The sequence below is a fragment of the Octodon degus genome, unplaced genomic scaffold (assembly GCF_000260255.1).
Source record: "Octodon degus isolate 3935 unplaced genomic scaffold, OctDeg1.0 scaffold00003, whole genome shotgun sequence".
Classification (NCBI taxonomy): domain Eukaryota; kingdom Metazoa; phylum Chordata; class Mammalia; order Rodentia; family Octodontidae; genus Octodon; species Octodon degus.
In genome coordinates, this window is record NW_004524579.1 from 9,334,356 (window position 1) to 9,354,719 (window position 20,364).

A 20,364-nucleotide genomic window follows, 5' to 3' on the forward strand; every position below is an offset into this window, starting at 1 on the left:
TTCATAATTAGACATGGTTATATAACATGAAGATTTTTTTAGGAATTTACAAGTCTTCTAGTAATGCAAGTGATAGCAAAAACATGGAGCAAGTAGAATTGTTATGGCTGTGTAAGTTGATATACTTACTTTGGCAATAATCTAGAATAATCTAATAAAAACAATACAAATACCTATATCTATATGTAACTAACTAGGTGTAACTTGGATATGCACATCAGGATATTAGGGTGCTTCTAGAAACATTTTTTTCAAAATAACCCAAAACTGCAATTAAACCAAATGGCCTTCAAAATAAGAAAGGAAGAAAAAATGAAATAGCACCATAATGAGTGTATTATTGTGCAAAGGAAAGAGGGCAAATGAGACTCAGTAACATGAGCACAACATGGGTAGTCACAACTAACAGAGCTGAACAAAGACAGCAACACACAAATAGTAACACAATGTAATTTCAGTTAACAAACATGCAAAACTAAACTATAATCTTTATGTATTTAAAACAATATTATGGAAATTATTATCATGAAGGTCCAGATGTTGGATGGCATGAATTCTTGTTTAGGAGGACAGGGAGGTCCTGAGACACTAGGTGTCTCTATCCACTGCCTGAGTGCAGGAGACACAATATCTATCTGTCTGTCTGTCTATCTATCTATCTATCTATCTATCTATCTATCTATCTATCATCTTGACAAGAGAGACCCCATTTTCTTTTTAACTCTATTTTCGAAGCCACTAAAACTTTAGGTGAGTTCACTCCTCACCCCCTTCCCTCTTAGTTGACCATAAAACCCACAAAGATGAAGAAATTGCTAACCTAAGGAACAAATACTTAAAACAAACTGTAGCTAAGCTAAAATTTGACTGTACTAACCAACCCCTGGGAAATGTAAACCTGTGACATTTTTGCAAAATTTCAAAATGACGTAATGTGGTTACCATGGTTACTTGTAAAAGTATAAAAACTCGGTAAAAAGTTCTCTGGTTGGTCATCGACATTCTCTGACTTTGCACCAGGTCATCATCCTGCTGGCAATGAAAGCCTCACTGTTTCCATTTTTGGACTCTTATGAGAGTTTTATTTTCAATTTTAATTTTTTATTAATATATGTTCATAGTATATAATGATTGCAACATGGAGATTGGCACCTAGACTAATACATATTTTAAAAATAATTTTAGAGTGTCTATGTCTCTGAACTTTGCTACAACTGTCTGTCTGTCTATCATCTATTTATTGAGACATGATACCATTATGTTCTCCGAGTTGGTCTAGAACCTCCAGGCTCAAGTCATCCTCCTGTATCAGCCACCCAAGTAGCTAGATCCCTAAGCTCGTGTCACCAGGACCAACTCTCTCATACTCATTTATTAGAATATACACACAGGAACACTAACTCTTCTTATAGTAAGCCATTAACAGGTGCTCCTCAAAGCCACTGTACTAGTAAATTAATGTATCAAAGTAAATTCCTGATGGATTATAGAGCTTTGAAATCTTAAAATATATTAAGTATATGAATGGAATATAACAATAATATGTTGTTAATATATAACCTCCCAAAAGACAATTTTACCATCTTTGAATCATGACAGAAATTCATAAGGTAGGCTTGGGCAATTATTTCAACTCAATATGGCACAAATAGAAATAATATATGAATGTTTCAAATCTCATTAATAAAAACTGGAAAGCATAATAATAATAGATCCATCATTAGAAGGTCCAGAAGAGAGAAAGTAGAAAAAATTAAGGGAATATATGGAAATTGTTCATATTCTTTGGTAGCAAAAAAAATTTGGAATTGGTTCATTTTATATTTAATAAATTACCTATTTACTAATTATTTAATAAGCTATGGCACATTATGGTAACAGCAGGACACACATAGCTGATGTTCTGGTACATTTATGGAAAGCAATATAGAATTAACATAGAAAACTGCATTAAGCTCAGGTCCCATGCCCCAGAAATTTGCATCTTGAATATCTATCTATAAGCAAAAGCAACAAAACTGAAGTTAAAGACAGATTTTAAAGGACATGGTGAAGTAAAGACATCTGAAATTTCATCATTCCATAACTGCAAAGAAGAAAAAAGAAACAAAGTTGTCAAATCAGTGCTCTCAGGACAGTGAACATGTACCAAAATAACACCCCAGCAACCCAGGGAGTGCTCATTTAAAAAGAGCAGATAAGTCCTGCCTGGGAAGAATACAGGTTTAACTTTCCTTGGTTCCATCCCTGACTCTCCAGGTCCACAGAACCTTGAAAAATAAAAGAATGATTTTGACACTGCAGGAAGCAGAAAAGAGAATATTTTTAAAAATTCATTTCTAAAGAATTTTCATTTTTAGACATATCTGGTCATTCCAGTGTAAAATTCCACTTACAAGGCAATGTTCATAATCAGAAAAAGGCTAAGAAAGTCCTAAGCTGTCATCTCTGCTTGGATGGGAGCCTTTGCAAGAGCAGGAAGCAAAGGCCAAAAGAACAGGGCTGTCAGGTCCCTGGGTGCATGCTGAAGGTAAACCCTGACATACACATAAACCAGCACAGACTAGATTTATTGTTTCCATTCACTTAAAGAAATGTTTTTTCAATCATAAATTGATCATTTACAGTTTAACATCGTCCCCTTAAAGGCAAGCTCTTGAAAGGTGTTTGGACTACGAACACATGATGGTGGACTTGCTGTTTGGAGATGGGTTTTGGTGAGAAGAGGCATGTCACTGCACTTCGTGACCAAAGAAAGTGCATCTCCCTTCCATGCTCGTGCCCTCCTTATCTGAGCCTCAGCAACATGAATGAGAGCTTTCCTTCCCCAACTCATTCCACTCTGCCATTCTGCCCTGGAGCCCACCAACTATGGACTGAAACCTCTAACAACTGTGAACCACAATAAGGATTGCTTCCTTCTGGTACTGGGTGTCAGGTATATTGTCCCAGCAACAAGGAAATCAGCTAAGACACTAAAAGACTAAATCATTGGACTAAGCACTACAAAACTCAGCAATAAAAACAAAGCCCGGGGAAGAATTTGATGGCCACCCTTGTCACTTACAGGCACAACTTGCTTTGATGTGCTTTGCTTTATCGCCCTTTTTAGATATTGCATTTTTACACACTGAAAATCCCTGCCTAGTCTTCTTTCATGCAGGTCCTCTGGTGACATTTTTCTAATATTTGTTTACTTTGTGTCTTCCTATCTATTTTGGTAATTTTGTCACTATTTCTTTTTTCCTTTTTTTTTTTTTTTTTTTCGTGGAACTGGGGATTGAACTCAGGCTCTTGCATTTGCCAGGCAAGCACTTATTCTACTGAGCCATTTCCCTGCCCCCCCCTAATTTTTGTCTTTTATAACACCTGGAATGATGATCTGTGATCAATGATCTTTGATGTCACTATCATAATTATTTGGGGGCACCACAATCTTCCCTCATTTCAAACACTAAACTTAATAACAGTTGTGTTTGTTCTGACGGCTCCCTGCCTGCCCATTCTCCCATCTCTCCTCCTCCTGGTGCATCCATATTCCCTGGGACATACTCTTGAAATTAGGCCAAGTATTAATGTCACTGTGGCCTCTCAGTGGACAAATGAGTAATGAGATACAAGTGCCTTACTGCAAATCAAAAGCTAGAGATGATTAATGATCAATGATCAATGATTTCCTTATGAGGAAATGGTCAGAAAGCATAGTCAGAAGGCAGGCCTCTTGCATCAAATGGTCAACGAAATCATGATTGTGAAAGAGTAAAGGTTTTTTTTTTTCTTGAGTTCTTGAAGTGAACTGAAAGTTTTATTTCAGCAAATACACAAATGACAAGAGAGAAAAACAGCAAAGCATTACTGATATGGAGAAAGTTTCAGTGGTCTGGTTAGAAATCAAATGAATCACAGCATTCCTTAAGCAAGATCCTAATCCAGAGTGTTGGGGTTTGTCTGTAGGTGTCCCCCCCAAAGCCTCATGCAGTCATGGGGTGGACTTCTAGAGTTGGTGGTTAACTCATGACCCACTGGGATCATGGGTGATCCAAGGCTGGGATTACAGGTGTGAGTGCTACACCAGCCTGAGGTGGCTAGCCTGGATGCAACATGAAAGAGACAGAGAGACAGACTTGCTGTCGTTCACCATTGTTGCTGCTACTCCACCACTTAGCACTCTGCTTTTTGGCACCACCATGAGCTGCTGCCCTCTGCCATGTGCCACTCTGCCTTGGAGCCACCTGAGTATGGACGACCTTCAGTAACTGTGAGCTAAATAAGCCTTTCCTTCCCTCATTTTGAGTGTTGGGTATTTGTCCCAGCTACAAGAGAAGAGTAACTGAGACCCAGCAAGGCCCTAATATCCATAAGTTCCACCAAGCTTAAGAGGGTTTCTCAGGTACTTTTCTCTCATTACTGGGTCAAAATATCCAACACTCAAAATTAAGGAAGGAAATGTCTGTTTAGTTCACAGTTGGTAAAGGTTTCAGTCCATACCTGACTGATTCCACAGCAGAGTGGTACATGGCAGTGGCTAGCAGTTCATGGCGGCAGAAAACAGCAAAAAGTAAAGGGGCAGCAACAACCAGCAAGCATCTCTCTTTTCCTTATATTATATGCAGATTGCCTACTCCAGGGTGGGTGTACTCACACCCGTAATCCCAGCATTGCATCATGAATTAATTACAAATTCTAGAAGCTGCCCCAGTAACTGTGTGAGGCTTTGGGGGGACAACTAGACACAATCATAACAGAATGGTAATAAATCTACAGAAGAACAGTCTGAAGATAGCAGTGACGGGCACCGAGGGTTAAGGAAAGAAGCTGTCTCCAAAGCAAGTGCACAGAGAAGCCACAAGAGGTGACGCTATAGGAGGAGTTCCAGGTATGCTGGCTAAGGGAGCTCAGCTGAAATCCACACTGAAAGCAGGTGTTCCATGGAATGGAACAGTGTTCTATTGAAAGAAGAGATCAGCTAGGACTTTCCAGAGGCAAAGAAAAGTCAAAGAACAAACTAAACCTTTTGGGAGGTTACCGGAGCTGGTGACTATAAGGTAAAGCCAGTGTGCAATTACCATTGTGAAAGTCCGAAGGTCCTTAAGAAGGGCACAAAATTTCCTCTGTCTGTGCTTTATAGAGGGAGCAGAAAAGTCTGGACCATTCATCTACTAGTACATCCATCTACAACACTGCTTACTAAGTATTTCATGCCCACCAGTAAGCCTGCTGCTCAGAAAAAAAAAAAAAAGATTTCTTTCAGAATATTTCTGCCCACTAAGAATGTACCAGGTTATCCAAGAGCTCTTATATGAGATTAATGTTGTTTTCATGTCTGTTAGTATAATAGCCATTGGATCAAGGAGTAATTTTAACATTTAAGTCTTACCATTGAAGGAATACATTTTATAAGACTATAGCTGCTGTAGATCTACTCTTATAGACCTGGGCAAACAACTTTAAACTTATTTAAATGATTCAACATTGTCCGGTCCAAACCCATGCGCAGCATGAGTGAGACCCTCTTCTATGCCCTTGGGACACATCCACCACTCCGCCCCCCCACACACACACCTGGCAAGAGAGTGAGAACTTCTGCTGTGTTCTCGGGACCCCTAGATCCAGCCCTATCCCAGGCACAGTGAGTGTGTGGGAGAGCTTCCCCTCTCCCCTACTCCCCCTTGTCCCCTTCAGACTCAGCTCAGGTCTGGCATTTAGGCCTTGGGTGAAACTCTGCAGCTGAAGTTCTGCAGAGAGAGGAGGGGACAGAACCACCTAGCTAGTCCAGGAGCAGAACATCTCGCCAGAGGGGCACAACAGGTTCACTCCCAAGGGCTGCAGCAGAAAGGAGCTGAGCATAGCAGCCAGACCCAAGCCAAGAACAACTGGATAAATTCAAACTTTGTAGATCTGCACCTGAATTTCAGTAGGTGCTAAGGTTATAACTGCACCAAAGCTCTACAACAAAGGTCAAAAGACAGTGCTATACAAAATGACAAGAATGGCTGGGGATTTGGCTCAGCGGTAGAATGCTTGCATAGCAAGTTGGAAGCCCTGAGTTTGGTCCTTGGCACCAAAAACAAAACAAAATGATGAGAAGGATCAAAACGCAATCTCAGACCCCACACCCACCCACAACAAGTGCAGAGGACACTAGCACAGAACAAATTGGGAATCACACAGCTGAAATCAATGAATCAAGAACTTCTGAAATAAAGAAACAACTGAAGAAAAGTGTAAAGGAACACAGATCAGAAATAAAAATCTCTGAAGTAATAGCATCTGAAGTAAAGAGTCAAATGCAGAAACATATGGAGGAAACCTAATGCCCACCTAGAACAAGTGCAGAGGACACTAGCTCAGCTGAAATGTATGAATTAATAGCATTGAAAGTAAATAAGCAACAGCAGAAAGGTATAGAGGCACTCAGAGTGGAATTAATTTCTGAAATAAAAAAAGAACTCTCTGAACTCATAGCATCTGAAGTAAAGAATCAAATACAGAAACATGTGGAGGAAACCCAATCTGAAAAATACTCTGCAGTGAAAGAATTAATAAATGCTTTTAAAGAAGACATTGATTGAAAAAAAAGGAGATTAAATGACTCAACATCCTAGATATCAATAAGAACATTTAAGTTTCATAAGGTATGTTAAAAGTACCAAAGTTAACAGGAGTTTGGAAGAATTCCACTTCAAAGCTCATGGATGTGTTTGAGGTATTTAGGGGTTCAGTAGAAGAAACAATTACATGTGGTAAAAATAACAGAAAAAAAAGCCAGAAGTGGAAATGAAAGTTGTGATTAAATTGCCATAATCTTGTGACACCAAAAGAGAAGAGCAAGTGCTTCTCATGAACAAGCAACAAGCTGGTGAAGATTCTGTGCACAACGTTGAAGTTACAGCTTAGGACTTAGAGACCAGGGAGATAGCTAGTAGAATAAATGCTTGCCCCTAGTTCCACCAAAAAAAATACTTAGGGCTTAGAATATTACATAGATTTCATTGATAAACCATACTCTGGAGTTGAGAAGGTTGATTCCAACTTTGAAAGAAATTATAGACGAAATACTATCAAGCAGCATTATGTACTATAGAGTAATCTTTTGTAGACAAAAATCCCAAAAGGTTAATTGTCGTCCTATTTTAAGAAGCTGCCAAAGGCCAACGAGGTAGCTCAGTGGACTAAGGGCCTGCTTAGCCAAGTGCAGCGACTGGGGTTTGATCCCAGGCACCACATGCTGTGCCGGCCCCACCCCCAGGGACACTGAGACAGAGACCAGGAGTGGTGGCACATGCCTGTAATCCCAGCACTGGAGAGGCTGAAAACAGGAGGATCACTATGAACCCGAGCTGCACAGTGAGATCCTGTACCAAGTACATAAAAAATAAATAAATACATAAATATATAAATAAATAAATAAATAAATAAATGCTGCTGTAGGCACCCCAACCTTCAGCAATGACCATCTTGGTCAGTCAACAGCCATCAACGTGGAGACAAACTGCACCAATGATTGTGATTCACTTAAAACTTTGATGATCCCTGGCATTTTTTTTTTTTTGCAATGAAAGATATTTTCATTAAGATAAATTGAAGCAAATTACATATTTTAGACATAATACCTTTTCTCACTTAATAAACTACAGTAACCAAACTTTTATATAAACTGAGCAATAAAGTGTTCATGTCATTTGCATTATTGATATTCATTTAATTACTATAGTTTGAACCTGAAGTATTTCTGTGCTATGGATGTATATTAAATTAAATGCTTAGTATGTAACAAAATATTGTACCATGCAAAGCAAATCAAATATGTTGCAGGAGCAAATCAACAGACTTCTAAAAGAAATGAGATTGAAAATTCATATTCTGATCTGTAAACTCGTAGAAGTCATCAGTGTTTTCACAAAAAGATGAAAGTTGACCTCTGATTCAACACCTCTTTTTACAAAACACCAGGGAATTAAGGTGAAGATGTAAATGGACATTGTCCAATACTAGAGAGCAGCACAGCCATGGAAAATCATGGCTTAGTGGAAGCAGAAACTGCTGCAATGAAGGCCAGTTAGTACAAGCCTGTCATTGACCTTGAGACTGTGCCTGAGTTGGAAGTCAAGTTTCAACCTTGTTGTCAGCTCCAAATGAACTGCTAGAAGATGAATGTGAACTAGCCTGAGAATTAAAAAAGAAAGAAAAACTGGCTAATCAGTCTTTGAATAGCCATGCATACTTTTATTATTACCTTTATGTCCAGGAGTTCCACTAAGTACTTAAGGATTGCAGAAATACTCCTTTCTGCCTGTAGCAGGGGAGAGAAAGTGACGGTTTTGACTGTTTTATATTGTGCCTGGTGCAAAACGACCACTTAGTGTGCCGAAAGTATTCTTTCCACCAGCTTTTTATGGAAATTAGTTAATAGAGCTAATAGGAAAAATACTCAACTCCAGTTCCTATAGCCTTCCTTTCACAATCAAAGTAGAAAGAAAAAATTGAGAAGCAGGGCAACATTCTACATTTTCAAAGCCTACATGACTGCTCAACACAAAGAATTACCCCTAGGATTAGCTAAGAACTTTAATTCACAGTAATGTTTTGGTATTGGTGCATAAAGGCTCTTAGTTAATTTTCTCATTGCTGAAACAAAATATGCAAGCATCTAAATGAAGGGAGGAAAGGTTTCTTTTAGCTCTCAGTTTTTAGAGGTTTCAGTCCATAGTTGGCTGGCTCTAAGGCAGGGCAGCATAGCAGAGGGGCACTTGTGTTCATGGCTTGTCAAACAGAAGGCAGGAAGCAGCAAGTAGAACCTGCAGAAGCCTGGCTTCCGCCTCTCCTTTTAGCTATTCCATTCAGGCAATAAGCCTTTTGGATGGTACCACCCGCACCTAGGGTGGAGTATCCTTAATCCCAGCATCACACATTTAACCCCAACATCATACAGCTAATCCCAGTATCACTCTGAATCTACATTGACATACTCTAATTGAGCCACTTCCAAAAAACCCCTCTATGACTTCATGAGGCTTTGGAGGACATTGAGATGGAAAGCAAGATGAGCACTAGCACAGGTGTAAGATGTCATTGACGCTAGAAGCTATGGATTGGAAATGGAGAGAAGGTGAGGATACATATGCAGGGTTACTGAAAAACACAATGAATATATTTTAAGAACTATTTAAAAGTAAAGAAACTATTTCCATTCTTCTCAAAATAGTTTCCATCAAGTACTGATGTATTACACTTTAAGTCCCTACATTATATGAAGAATAAGAAAAATTAAAAATTAATTTTTTTTAAAAATGGGAATAAACGATTCCATATTTTTACACAGAAATTTAGGGACCTAACCATATACAGCATTGTAGCAGGACAGTCCTATGACATAGTTTTTCTTGTCTCTTGTTTTCATTTATTACTCTTTTTTTAAATAAACATTTACTTGAGAGACAATATGGGAGTAATTGATATGACATGACAAGCAGCACATATTTAGAAGACCAGAATTACAGGCATTACAAGCACGACCCTACAATTACACATTGCTATCTTCAGTGCAGTTGCTTAGTTTACAGGTATCAACATATACAGTTAGTCAGGGTGAGAACTCTACCACTTAACTGCTAGTTTTAAAACCCTGCTGAAGATTCTCAGGATCACTGCCTTACCCATCCTATGCATATAAATGTATGGCTTTGCCCCTGTCATGTTTCCTTCCACATCACCTTAAACACTCTTATCCCATCACTTTGCCACTTTCTGAAGCAGTTTTGTAAGTCCTGTTTTGTGTCTTCATGAGGTATGACTAAAAAACCATTTACTGTTGCTGGCTTGTGCCATTCAAAGGAAAGATAGGCTCATAAGAGCTTTGTGGTGTCTCCTCATCTGCTTGTTCGCCACGTCTGACTCTGTGAGACTGCTAGCTCTTCCCCAAAGTCAGAATGATGGTTGAAAGTGTTTTGATTCAATTCAAGACATTAATTCAGCCACCACAATGCACCTAAAAAAACTCATGAAAAATAACTTTGAGAAGTTCAGAAAAGGCAAGGAGAATAGTGTATATGTTACAATGAAAGCGAGTACTTTGAGGGGATTCACAGTGATTTTTTTAACGGAAAAATTGGTTTTAAATTTAAACATATGTTATATATTTTGATCATACCTCTTATGTTGAAAAACAACTAAATGAAATCCATATAAATAAAAAGGCATCCTGTTTGGGGATTAGAAGATACAATTTTGTTAAGATGCTAAACTCCCCGAAATTGATCCAAAGATTCAGCCAAGTACTAGAAAAATGTGAAATGCTTATTCTTTACAGAAATTGCCAAACTATTCTTAAATTTCACATGGAAATGAAAGCAACCCACATTAACCAAAATAATATTGATATAGCCAAGTCATATTTCTAGATTTCAAAAATTGCTACAATTTTATAATAATTGAATGTAGTGTGGTTCTTAAGATGAAAATACAGATTTATGGAAGACCATTCAGATCTGAGAAAGAAACATATTCACCATTAACTAATATTTTTAAAAATTTGCTTTTAATTTTTATTCTTTTGGCTCAGGGTCTCACTATGCAGCCCAGACTCACAGTGATCTTTCCATCTCAGCCTCCCCAGTGCTGGGATTATAGGGGTTCACTACCACTCCTGGTTTTGGGGCCTACATGGCATATGCCTGGGGTTCCAGGGCCAGCAAGGAATGCAATACAGAGCATCGGACTTGGGACCTTTTGCTTGCTAGGCAGGCACTTAGACTGCTGAGTTATCTTCCCAGTCCTCCATTAGCTGATTTTGACAAGTTTTCAAAGGCGATCAATGAGAAATAAGTAATATCTTTTCCACAGTTATTGCTGGGACAATTGGATGTATACAAGCAAAAAAATAATTTTGGATCCCTATCTCAAACTATATACAGAAATTAACTCAAAACCATTCAGACTGAAATGCAAGTGCTCAAAGAAATGGAATATATATTGTGATCTTTTGTGAAATAGTGACTATAAGTGTTGATCTGTTTCTAATCCGTGGCAAATTTCAAGGTTCCTTGAAATTTCCTGGGTTATAAGAGAATCTTTTTTTTTTTTTTTGCACTAAATCACTGCTGGTGGGCTCCTACATATACTTAGATGGGAACTGCATGATAGATAAATCTAACCACGTGATTGGAAGCTTGAACCTTTCACTCTCACCCATAAACTGTGGAGAAGAAAAGGGTTGAAGCTCTAGGTGATATCAATTGGCCAATAATTTTATCAATCACCTCTCCATAAAAGCCTAACGTTTACAGCATTTCACGTAGACAAGTGTAAGAAAGTTCCTGGAGAGTAGAACAGTCAGGCATGACAGGAAATTCCCATACCCCTTCCCATATACCTTGCATTATATATCATTTTATGTGCAACTCTTTGTATAACTTGTACAATTTGTCATATCCTCTCTAGTTAATGGATAAATGCAAGTAAGGTATTTCTCCTCGGGTTTTGTGAGCTTCTCTTGCCAGTTAATAGAACTGAAGGAGGGCATCCTGGAAACTTTACTCTGTAACTATTTAACCATAAGCATATTTTGCAACCAGTGCTTCTTCGTAGTTTGCATGCAAAACAGAGACCAGACTAGGAACTCTGCCTAAACCTGTATTCAATGCCCCACTATATACCCAATTATCTTAGTCTCTTTCTTGTCCCTTTGATACAATATTTCATACCTTCAACTTAAAGAGGATATTGATTTTGGCTCACATTTTTAGCTGATAAACATGCTGGCTACAAGGCATGAGGTTCGTGATGGAAGGGACCTATACAGAAAGCTGTTCACATCCTGGCAGTCAGGAAACAGGGGGGTGCTCAGGAGGATGCAGCCTTTAAGTCACACCTGGCATGTCTACCTCTAACTAATTCCCACCTCCGCAGAGCAAGTCATCATATTGTTCTTACAATTTAGGTGTGTGGGCACCTATGAAGCTCGCAGGACACATTCCAGATCTAAACCACCACAAAAAGATAAATAACAACACAAAATCATGTATTCAGATATTCATAACAATATTACTTATAATAGTTCCCAAATGGAAAACAATGAATGAATATACTACATGTGGAGTATTTATAAAGATAATATTACCCAAAACAACAGTGAATACTCATATATTTGAAAAATTGAAGACCTTTGATATCATACTATGTTAAAAGAAGACAAACATGTAGTGCTAATTATTTTTAAATTCAGTTTTATGATACTTTCAGAATGACCAAATGCATAGAAGGAAAATAGATTTGTAGTTCCCAGAATCAGGGTAGAGAAGGAAAGTAATGTGGCCAATAATGGTGCAGTATAAGGTTTCACTCAGGCGTTATGAAGCGTGCTAGAATTAGATATTGATAGTAGCAGCACAGCCTTATGATGACACTGAAATGTTGAAGAGTGGAGATAACCCACACAATGGAAAAAATGTTTCCTAGCTATTCTTCAGACAAAGTGTTAATATCTAGAACATACAAAAACTAAAAAATTCAGGCCTCCGAAATTTAAAGACCCAGTTTTAAAAAATGGGAATCTGAGAAGGACCGTTCTCAGAAGAAGAAGTAGAAACAGCAAATAAATATATGAAGAAATGGTCAACATCACTGGTCATTTAAGAGATGCAAATTAAAGCAATGCTGAGATTTTATTTCACCACAGAATGAATGGTTATCACCAAGAAATCAACCAGCAGCAAATTCTGGCTGTTCTGGGGGTGAGGAGGAATCTCCCTCCTCTGCTAAGGGAAAGATAGATTGGTCCAGCCACTGAAGAAGTCAGTCTAAAGATTATCCACTAAAACTAAAACTAAAAGTTCCATTTGACCCACTTAGTCCCTTCTTGCTAACCTCCCAAAGAAGTAAAGACATCAAACCACAGCAATATGTGTACACCCATGTGTAATGCGATACAGTTTCTAGTAGCAAAGTCTTGGAAACAACACAAATACCCATAAATCAATGAATAGATAAAGAAGATGTGCATTCTTCTATATGACAGAGTACTATTTAGCCTTAGTGAAATATTAATTTGAAACATTTCTGAATAAATGGATACACCTCAAGAACATGCTCTTAGGCACACATGTAAATACCACATCATTTCTCTGGTGTGAGAAACTGTGTAAATAAGGACTAAAATGTATAATGGGTAATGTATAATAGAAATAGGAAGTAAATATTCAAATGGAGGGAAGGGAAAGGGAAGAAGGAAAAAGACAAAAATGAGAAGAGAGAGATAAAATTAAAACAAAGATTTATAAATAAGGAAGGGAAAGAGGAGTTGAAGGGAGGGGAAGGAATGGGAAAAAGAAAATGAATTATCTCATATACAAGTAAAAGTTTCCTATGATGAATGTTATTATGAATATCTAAAATGTACTGAGAAAATTAATTGTTTTAAAATGTTGCTCAAAAGGTCACTTCTAAGGTATGTGTTTAAGACCTCAATTTTAAAAAGTTAAAAGCAACATCAGTTACCATAACATGAATGCCAGAATAGAACAATTGGAATTAGATTATCATAAAAATATGTATCATTCAATTAGATGAAATTATTCAGTGGTAAAGTATTCAAAAGTTTATGATATAACCTATACTTAAATGTTGAGTTAGAACACATTGCGATAAATATAAGTGCACGCACACACACACACACACACACACACCCTAAGAAAAGAAAGAATAAAAGAAAATGTGAGTCCAGAAATTTATCAAACAAAATTGGCATTCAAACATATAGGCTACAGTAGAATGTTATGATCATGAAAGAGATGTGGGAATATATTTCTGTGACTTCTCCCTGCTGAATCCCCTAGGAAATGGCCATTGTCCAACAATAAAGAAAGGGAAACTTGGCCCAACCACTGACAGTGGGTTTTTAATATATTAGCCTTTGAGCTAATATTAAAACACACAAAACCATAACAGACTAACAGGCTTCTCTTCTTGTGCTCTGACAAGGCAGGGTGTTACTGTAAAAATCATGATATTAGGAGGAAAAAGTGAATAAGGATATATTTAAGTGCATTAGTATCCATTGCAAATACACATTTGAAAGAAGATTATATGCCTTTAAATTAGATGTTGATAAAATGGAATGGAAGGGCAAGAAAAGCCTCCTCAGTAATTTTTATATTGCTTCTTACATGGAGCGAATACATAGTGTCTAAAAAGATAGAGGAAGCTGTCCCTCCCTTTGCTCTTCGCTGTTTTCCACCACCATGAATGGCTGCCCTCTGCCATGAGCCACTCTACCTTGGAGCCAGCTAAGTATGGATGGAAATCTCCACAAACTGTGAGCTAAATAAACCTTTCGTTCTTTAATTTTGAGTGTCAGGTATTTTTTAAAAAAGAAAATGATAGAGGTAAGATTTTAGTATATAATTATTTTAATACTTTCCTATTAAAAATAAGCATATATATGCATAAAATATAAAAATATAATGAAATATAGACCTTGTTAATTTTTTATCAGCTGATAACCAGATTAACTCTTGAAAACACACCAGAAACAGCTATCTTGGTTAAAAAAAAAAGGGAGAGGTTACTGTCATGGTTTGTGTCTAGGTGTATCCCCAAAGCCTCATGCAGTCTTGGGGCAGTTTCTGGAGTTTGTGATTGTTTATTGCGGGTGTGGATGCTGCACCTGCCCTGGGGCAGGTAATCTGCATTACAATGTAAGGAGGGAAGAGAAGCTAGCTGCTTGAGCTGCTGCTACTCCTCTCCCTTGCACTCTTGCTCTTTGCCACCACCATGAAAGGTTGCTTTCTACTATGTGCTGCTCTACCTTGAACCCAGCTAAGTATAGACTGAAACCTCCAGTAACTGTGAGCTAAATAAACCTTTCCTTCCTTCATTTTGAGTGTCGCTTATTTGCCCCACCAATGAGAGAAGAGTAACTAAGAGCTACCTAGAGAATTCTTATGTGGGAAAAACTTTTAGCAAATTTAGCAGGCTGTTTCTGGCTGTTAGAATTAAATCCATAAACAATTCTGGACTCTGTATACCTATTGGATATACCTCCTTGACCTAAAAAGCCTTATTTATTTATGTATTTATTGCGATACTGGGAATGGAACTCAGGATCTTGTGCTTGCCAGGCAGGTACTTATGCCACTGAGCTATCTCCCTAGCCCCTAAAAAGCCATCTTAATAAAAAATAACCAGCAGTGTTTTACTAGGCTCCGCCTCCTGTTTTGTTTGATTTTTGGTCCTTTCCAACGCGGAGGATCCAGCCCCAAGCCTAGCACATGCTGAGCAAGTGCTTTACCACTGATCTAATGTCCGGCACTATGCCCTGCCACTTAACTGTTTCCACCAAATTCTAATGGTGCCAGGCTGAGACATAGCATTCAATACATGGGATGCTTTCCAGATGTAAACCATGTCATGAATGTGTGCAAATTCAATATTATAAATCTTTGTACTGTATGAATATGTTTCAGACATGTTTGCATATGTGAAAATTTTCCAATTCTAAAACTTTAAGGCACTCTCTGAAAAAAAAAAAAAGACACTGTATGAATAGTATCTGCCTGTTATGTGGAAAATAGGTGTTTCAGAGAAGTATGAGAAAATTAATAATTATAAAAAATACATTATCAATTCTTTAATGCAAGTAACTGTGATGCTGGTATAAAATGAACTTTTGTATTCAGTGAACATATTGCCTGCAGATCCAAACACTACATTTTGAAAAATAGCACTGTTTACTGTAAAGTGATTTTTTTCTAAGACAGAGCTTGACATTTGTGAATATGAGTTATATGAAAACTTGGCTGATATGTTTAAAACAATATGGCTGTGACTATTTGAAAACATTCTACTATTTCTTTTAACTGAGACACGGGATAATCATAGAGTTAATTTTTTACTTATAGAATAATAATGAAAATTTTAATATTGTAGTAGTTTTATGGTGATTAACCCAGCATCAGAAAAAGATTTGTGTAATAAGTTAATAAAAAGGATTGTTGAGTTGGGCATGGGGGTGCACACATGTAATCTCAGCCCTGGAGAGGATGCTCCTGGAGAATTCTATCTCAAAAAAAACAAACAAAAAAATACTGTGTGTGGACTATAGTATCCTTGCAATGAGTATGTATAACTCCTGGTACTGTGTTCTTATGCTGGCCAGCTAATGACAAATCTTTTGAAAAGCTTCATATATCATCTAGCAAAGATTGCTTTGGATGTGAAAGTTTAAAATCTGCCAAGACAGCGTAATAAACATTAATGTTAGATAAATTCCTATAGCTTAAATACATATCTCAATGCTTTATCTGATTAGATGAATTTTCTCTATATTTGATGGTTATTTTCCATGGAGAATAGGGAGTTTAATGGTGTTACAATACCAAAAAATGGAATTTGATTATGAGTGATAACCACTATTGGTATCAGCATTACAGATACTGATTTTAATGTTATTTAAAACACAAAAATCCTAAACTTGTTAATCAAGCACATTTTAAAATACTATTAATTATTGAGGTTTACACAGCTAGACATTCTCATTTCTTCTGCCTTTATAGAAATAATTTATACCACAGAATGCTTATATTTCACTAAATAATTTCCTATGTAATATTTTCTGAATATATGTATTTCTCCTTTGCATGGAATGCAGTGGGGGCTGGGCCATTTTTAATGTGATTAATTTTCAAGTTTTTGCTTATAAACCAGTGCAGACTGATCACTTTCTGTTTTAATACAAAATTAACAGGTTTTATGAAACATTCAGTGGAAAATCAGCAGCTCAGCCCTTTGAAGAATAGAATAAGTGATTAGCATTTGAAATTACCATCATAACTGGTACAAAAATTTTCAGTATCTATTTTAAATATTTAAATGTAAGTCATACTCTAGCATGACTTGACTGCCATATCTCTATAAACTCTTTTATTGGAAGCATTATTTTAAATGAATAACCTGGTCTATTTTGTTAATCTAAAATTAGAGTCATTTCCATAAATGTAATCTTTTATACTAAACAAACTCTTTGAAAATCAAATAACATTTTAAAAATTAATATTGATGGAGTAGAGATTTAAAAAGCTTTTTTATTCAAATAGTCATAAAATGAATATGGTAATGCTTGGGTAAAATTCTACCCATAATTAAGAATTTTACATAAAATCCATCATGCCATGACCTTACCCACGTTTGGAATTACTAAGTGACTGTCTTGGTCACTTATCTCTCTTTGCTGAGATAAAATGAGAATGCCCAAAATAAAGGAAAGAAAGGTTCACTTAGCTCACAGTTTTTGGAAGCTTCAGTCTGTAATCAGCTGGATAAAAGCAGAAAAGCATAGCTGAGAGGCAACAGTTCAAAAAAAAAGTTGCGGAAGATACCAACAGCAGGGCCAGGAGATAGCTCAGCAGACTAAGCCTCTGCTTAGGCAAGCCAGGAACCCAGGTTGGATCCCCAGCACCATATGCTGTGCTAGCCTTGCCCCTGGGCATAACTAAGCTGGCCACCTAGAATGGGCGTGGTGGTGCACGCCTGTAATCACAGCACTGGGGAGGCTGGAAATAGGAGGATCACCAGGAGTCTGAGCTACGTAGTGAGACCCTGTACCAAATACATTAAAAAATAAAAAAGAAAGCAAAGAAAAAAAGGAGAAAGCAAGCCTGCTCTAGGGTGGGTGTAGTACTCATAGCCATCTCTTCTTGCGCAGACTCAAGATGTTTACAAATTGAGAACCCTGGCCCTCTGTTGGGTTATTTTCCAAATTTCACATATTGACACAATGTGTCAGCCATAACAATGACTATTTTATCATCTAGAAGATGACCATGGTAATTTGATTATAATCATAGCCCCAGTAGTTTTATCCTCTCAGCATTCACTTATTTTGCAAAATGGTTTTCCAACATCTTCTAGTAAGATGTAGTTTTCCAGGTTGAACACATTTCATTGCCTCTGAATCACAGGTTGAAGTCTGGTCCACAGAGTAACTGTACTGAGAAGTGATGGGACCTTTCAGTTGCACTTAGTTCATGAAGATGGAATAACTTGGTTCTCATGCACTGGATTAGTTACTTACTTTTTGGTAGTAGGCTATTATAAAGCAAGTTTGGCCCTCTGTTTAATCTCATCCATTCATAACTGTTTGGCCTTTTGCTCTTTTTAGCCATGTTATAGCACAACATAAAACCCTCTTCAGAAGCTGAGTAGGTATTGTGGACCCTTAGCCTCCAGAATTATGAATTAAAATGAACTAATTTCCTTTACAAATTAGCCAATCTCACGTATTCTGTTATAGCAAAAGGAAACACACTGGGCTGGGGAGATGGCTCAGTGGAATAAGTGCTTGCCTAGCAAGCACAAGGGCCTGAGTTCAATCCCCAGTTCCGAAAAAAAAAAAAAAGGAAACAGACTAAGACAGATGGAATCTCCTCTACCTCTTGGACTCTCTATGGCCTTGTGATATTCTTTGGTTCATAAAATTGGCAGAAATAACAGCACAACAATCTAGAGTATCGGTCTCAAGAGATCTTCAACAAGGGCCAGCCAAATAGCTCAGCAGATCAAAGCACCTGCTTAGGCATATGCAAGGGTCTGGGTTCAATTCCCTGCCTACCATGCCACCCCGCCCCCAGGGTACATTGAGATGGTGATTGAGACTGGGAATGGTGGAGCATGCCTGTAATCCCAGCAGATGGGAGGCTGAAAACAGGAGGATCACTACAAATCCGATCTGTGTAGTGAGACCCTTTAGATCCTGTACTAAATACATTAAAAAAAAAAAAAGAGGTCTTAAGTAGTTCTACAATTTGTCTTAAAATTGTGCCATGGGATCTCTACTTGCCTGCTGGGGAATGACACACAATATGATTTGGAGCTGAGTCATCTAGTTTCCCAAGATAAGGCCTTTACACATGGTAAAGAGCACAGCCAAAATGAGTAAGATCAATAGCAGTGTTTAATTGACCTGCATCTCACTGTAGAAGCATATGTGAGCCATACTGCATCCATGTAGGATCTGCAGAACCACTTAGCAGACTCGTGAGAGAAAGTGAATGCCATATACTCCTGGTGGTGGCTTACTATCAACACAGCAGTAAATAACTAAAAGAATATCTATTGTTCCCAGTTAAGGTCCTCAAAGGTTAAATGCTATTTTTAAAAATTGCTTTAAATACAATGTTTTCATTTTCCTTTTAATGTTTATCTTCAGTAATATGCTGGTAAAAAAAAAAAATTAACTCACTAGCTGTAGGAAGAGAAGCTGTAGAGCCTGAGCCACTTGCTCACTACTCATGGAGTGGTATTGAGAAGGGATGTGTACACCTGGTTGACCAAGCCAGGAAGAATTGGCTCAAGTTTGTCATTGTGATGCCTCCCACCTATCTGACTGCCTGTGCCACAGTTCAGTGGGAACTGTTCAAGACACTGATTAGCATCTAAACAGGGAATTTTCCTCAAACTGATATGCGCGTTTATCTTGCTTCACCTCCCCCATCCTAGTAAGTATGGCTTAACAACTCTGTGATCCTAGAGAAAGCCAGGATCCTGCAGCTGCTGTTTCTGTAAGTGACTTGAATTCCATGTATCTATGATCTATTTTCAAAGCAAATCAATTTAGGATAAGCATACCTTTTTCAGTTTGATCACCTTCAGCAGAAGAGGAAATTGTCTTATTTTCCAGCATGATTATTAACAGTATTCTGAAACCTAATTAAAAAAGAAAAATATTTAAATATCACGAATCAACAATAATGTCTGATTTCACAAAAAATTATCAATTCAAGAACTTATATCACAAAATAAATCATAAGATATATTTTTAAAAAATCAATGCTAAACTATGTTGAAATATAATCAAATCCAACAATATATTCTTTTCATGTTATAACCATGATGATAAAAACTCTTGTTAAGAAGGAATCTTTGATTCTCTGCAGTGTGGATGACTTAAACAGATACCCTGTCCAGAGCACTAAATAATTTAGCATTGCCATTAGAACTGTATGTTCAAAGGCCAGTGGGAATTCTGGAACCTGCAAAGTTTTTATTTTATATGATGAAAATTTAACCTTATTATCATATCTTGTATACCCTTACCTCACTTTTAAAAACATTTTATTATAGAGAAGCATGAATATATACAAAGGTAGATAGAACAATACAACACACTCCTGTTTACCCATTAGCTCATTTCAACAATTATCAGCATATGCTGCTAAATCTGAGTTCTGCTCATGCCCATCTACTGCCCTGCCTAACCTACCTTGACCATGCTTCAGCAAATCTCAGACATTATATTATTATATTTGTAGATAGGCCAGGACTTTTTTTTCAAAATAGAAACAACACTAAGAATGTCATTCAACCCACAAT

General features: G+C 37.4%; 1 protein-coding gene across 1 annotated transcript in view; it reads right to left on the bottom strand.

Annotated features, from left to right (window-relative positions):
- The window catches only part of Ccdc178 (coiled-coil domain containing 178), a 477,797-nt gene extending 458,119 nt beyond the window's left edge, over positions 1–19,678 (bottom strand). The window contains exon 1 of the mRNA XM_023715742.1: positions 19,621–19,678. Coding sequence (XP_023571510.1) covers positions 19,621–19,675 — 55 coding nt within the window. The 5' untranslated portion in view covers positions 19,676–19,678. The remainder of the gene's footprint in view (positions 1–19,620) is intronic.
- Between the last annotated feature and the right edge of the window lie 686 nt (positions 19,679–20,364).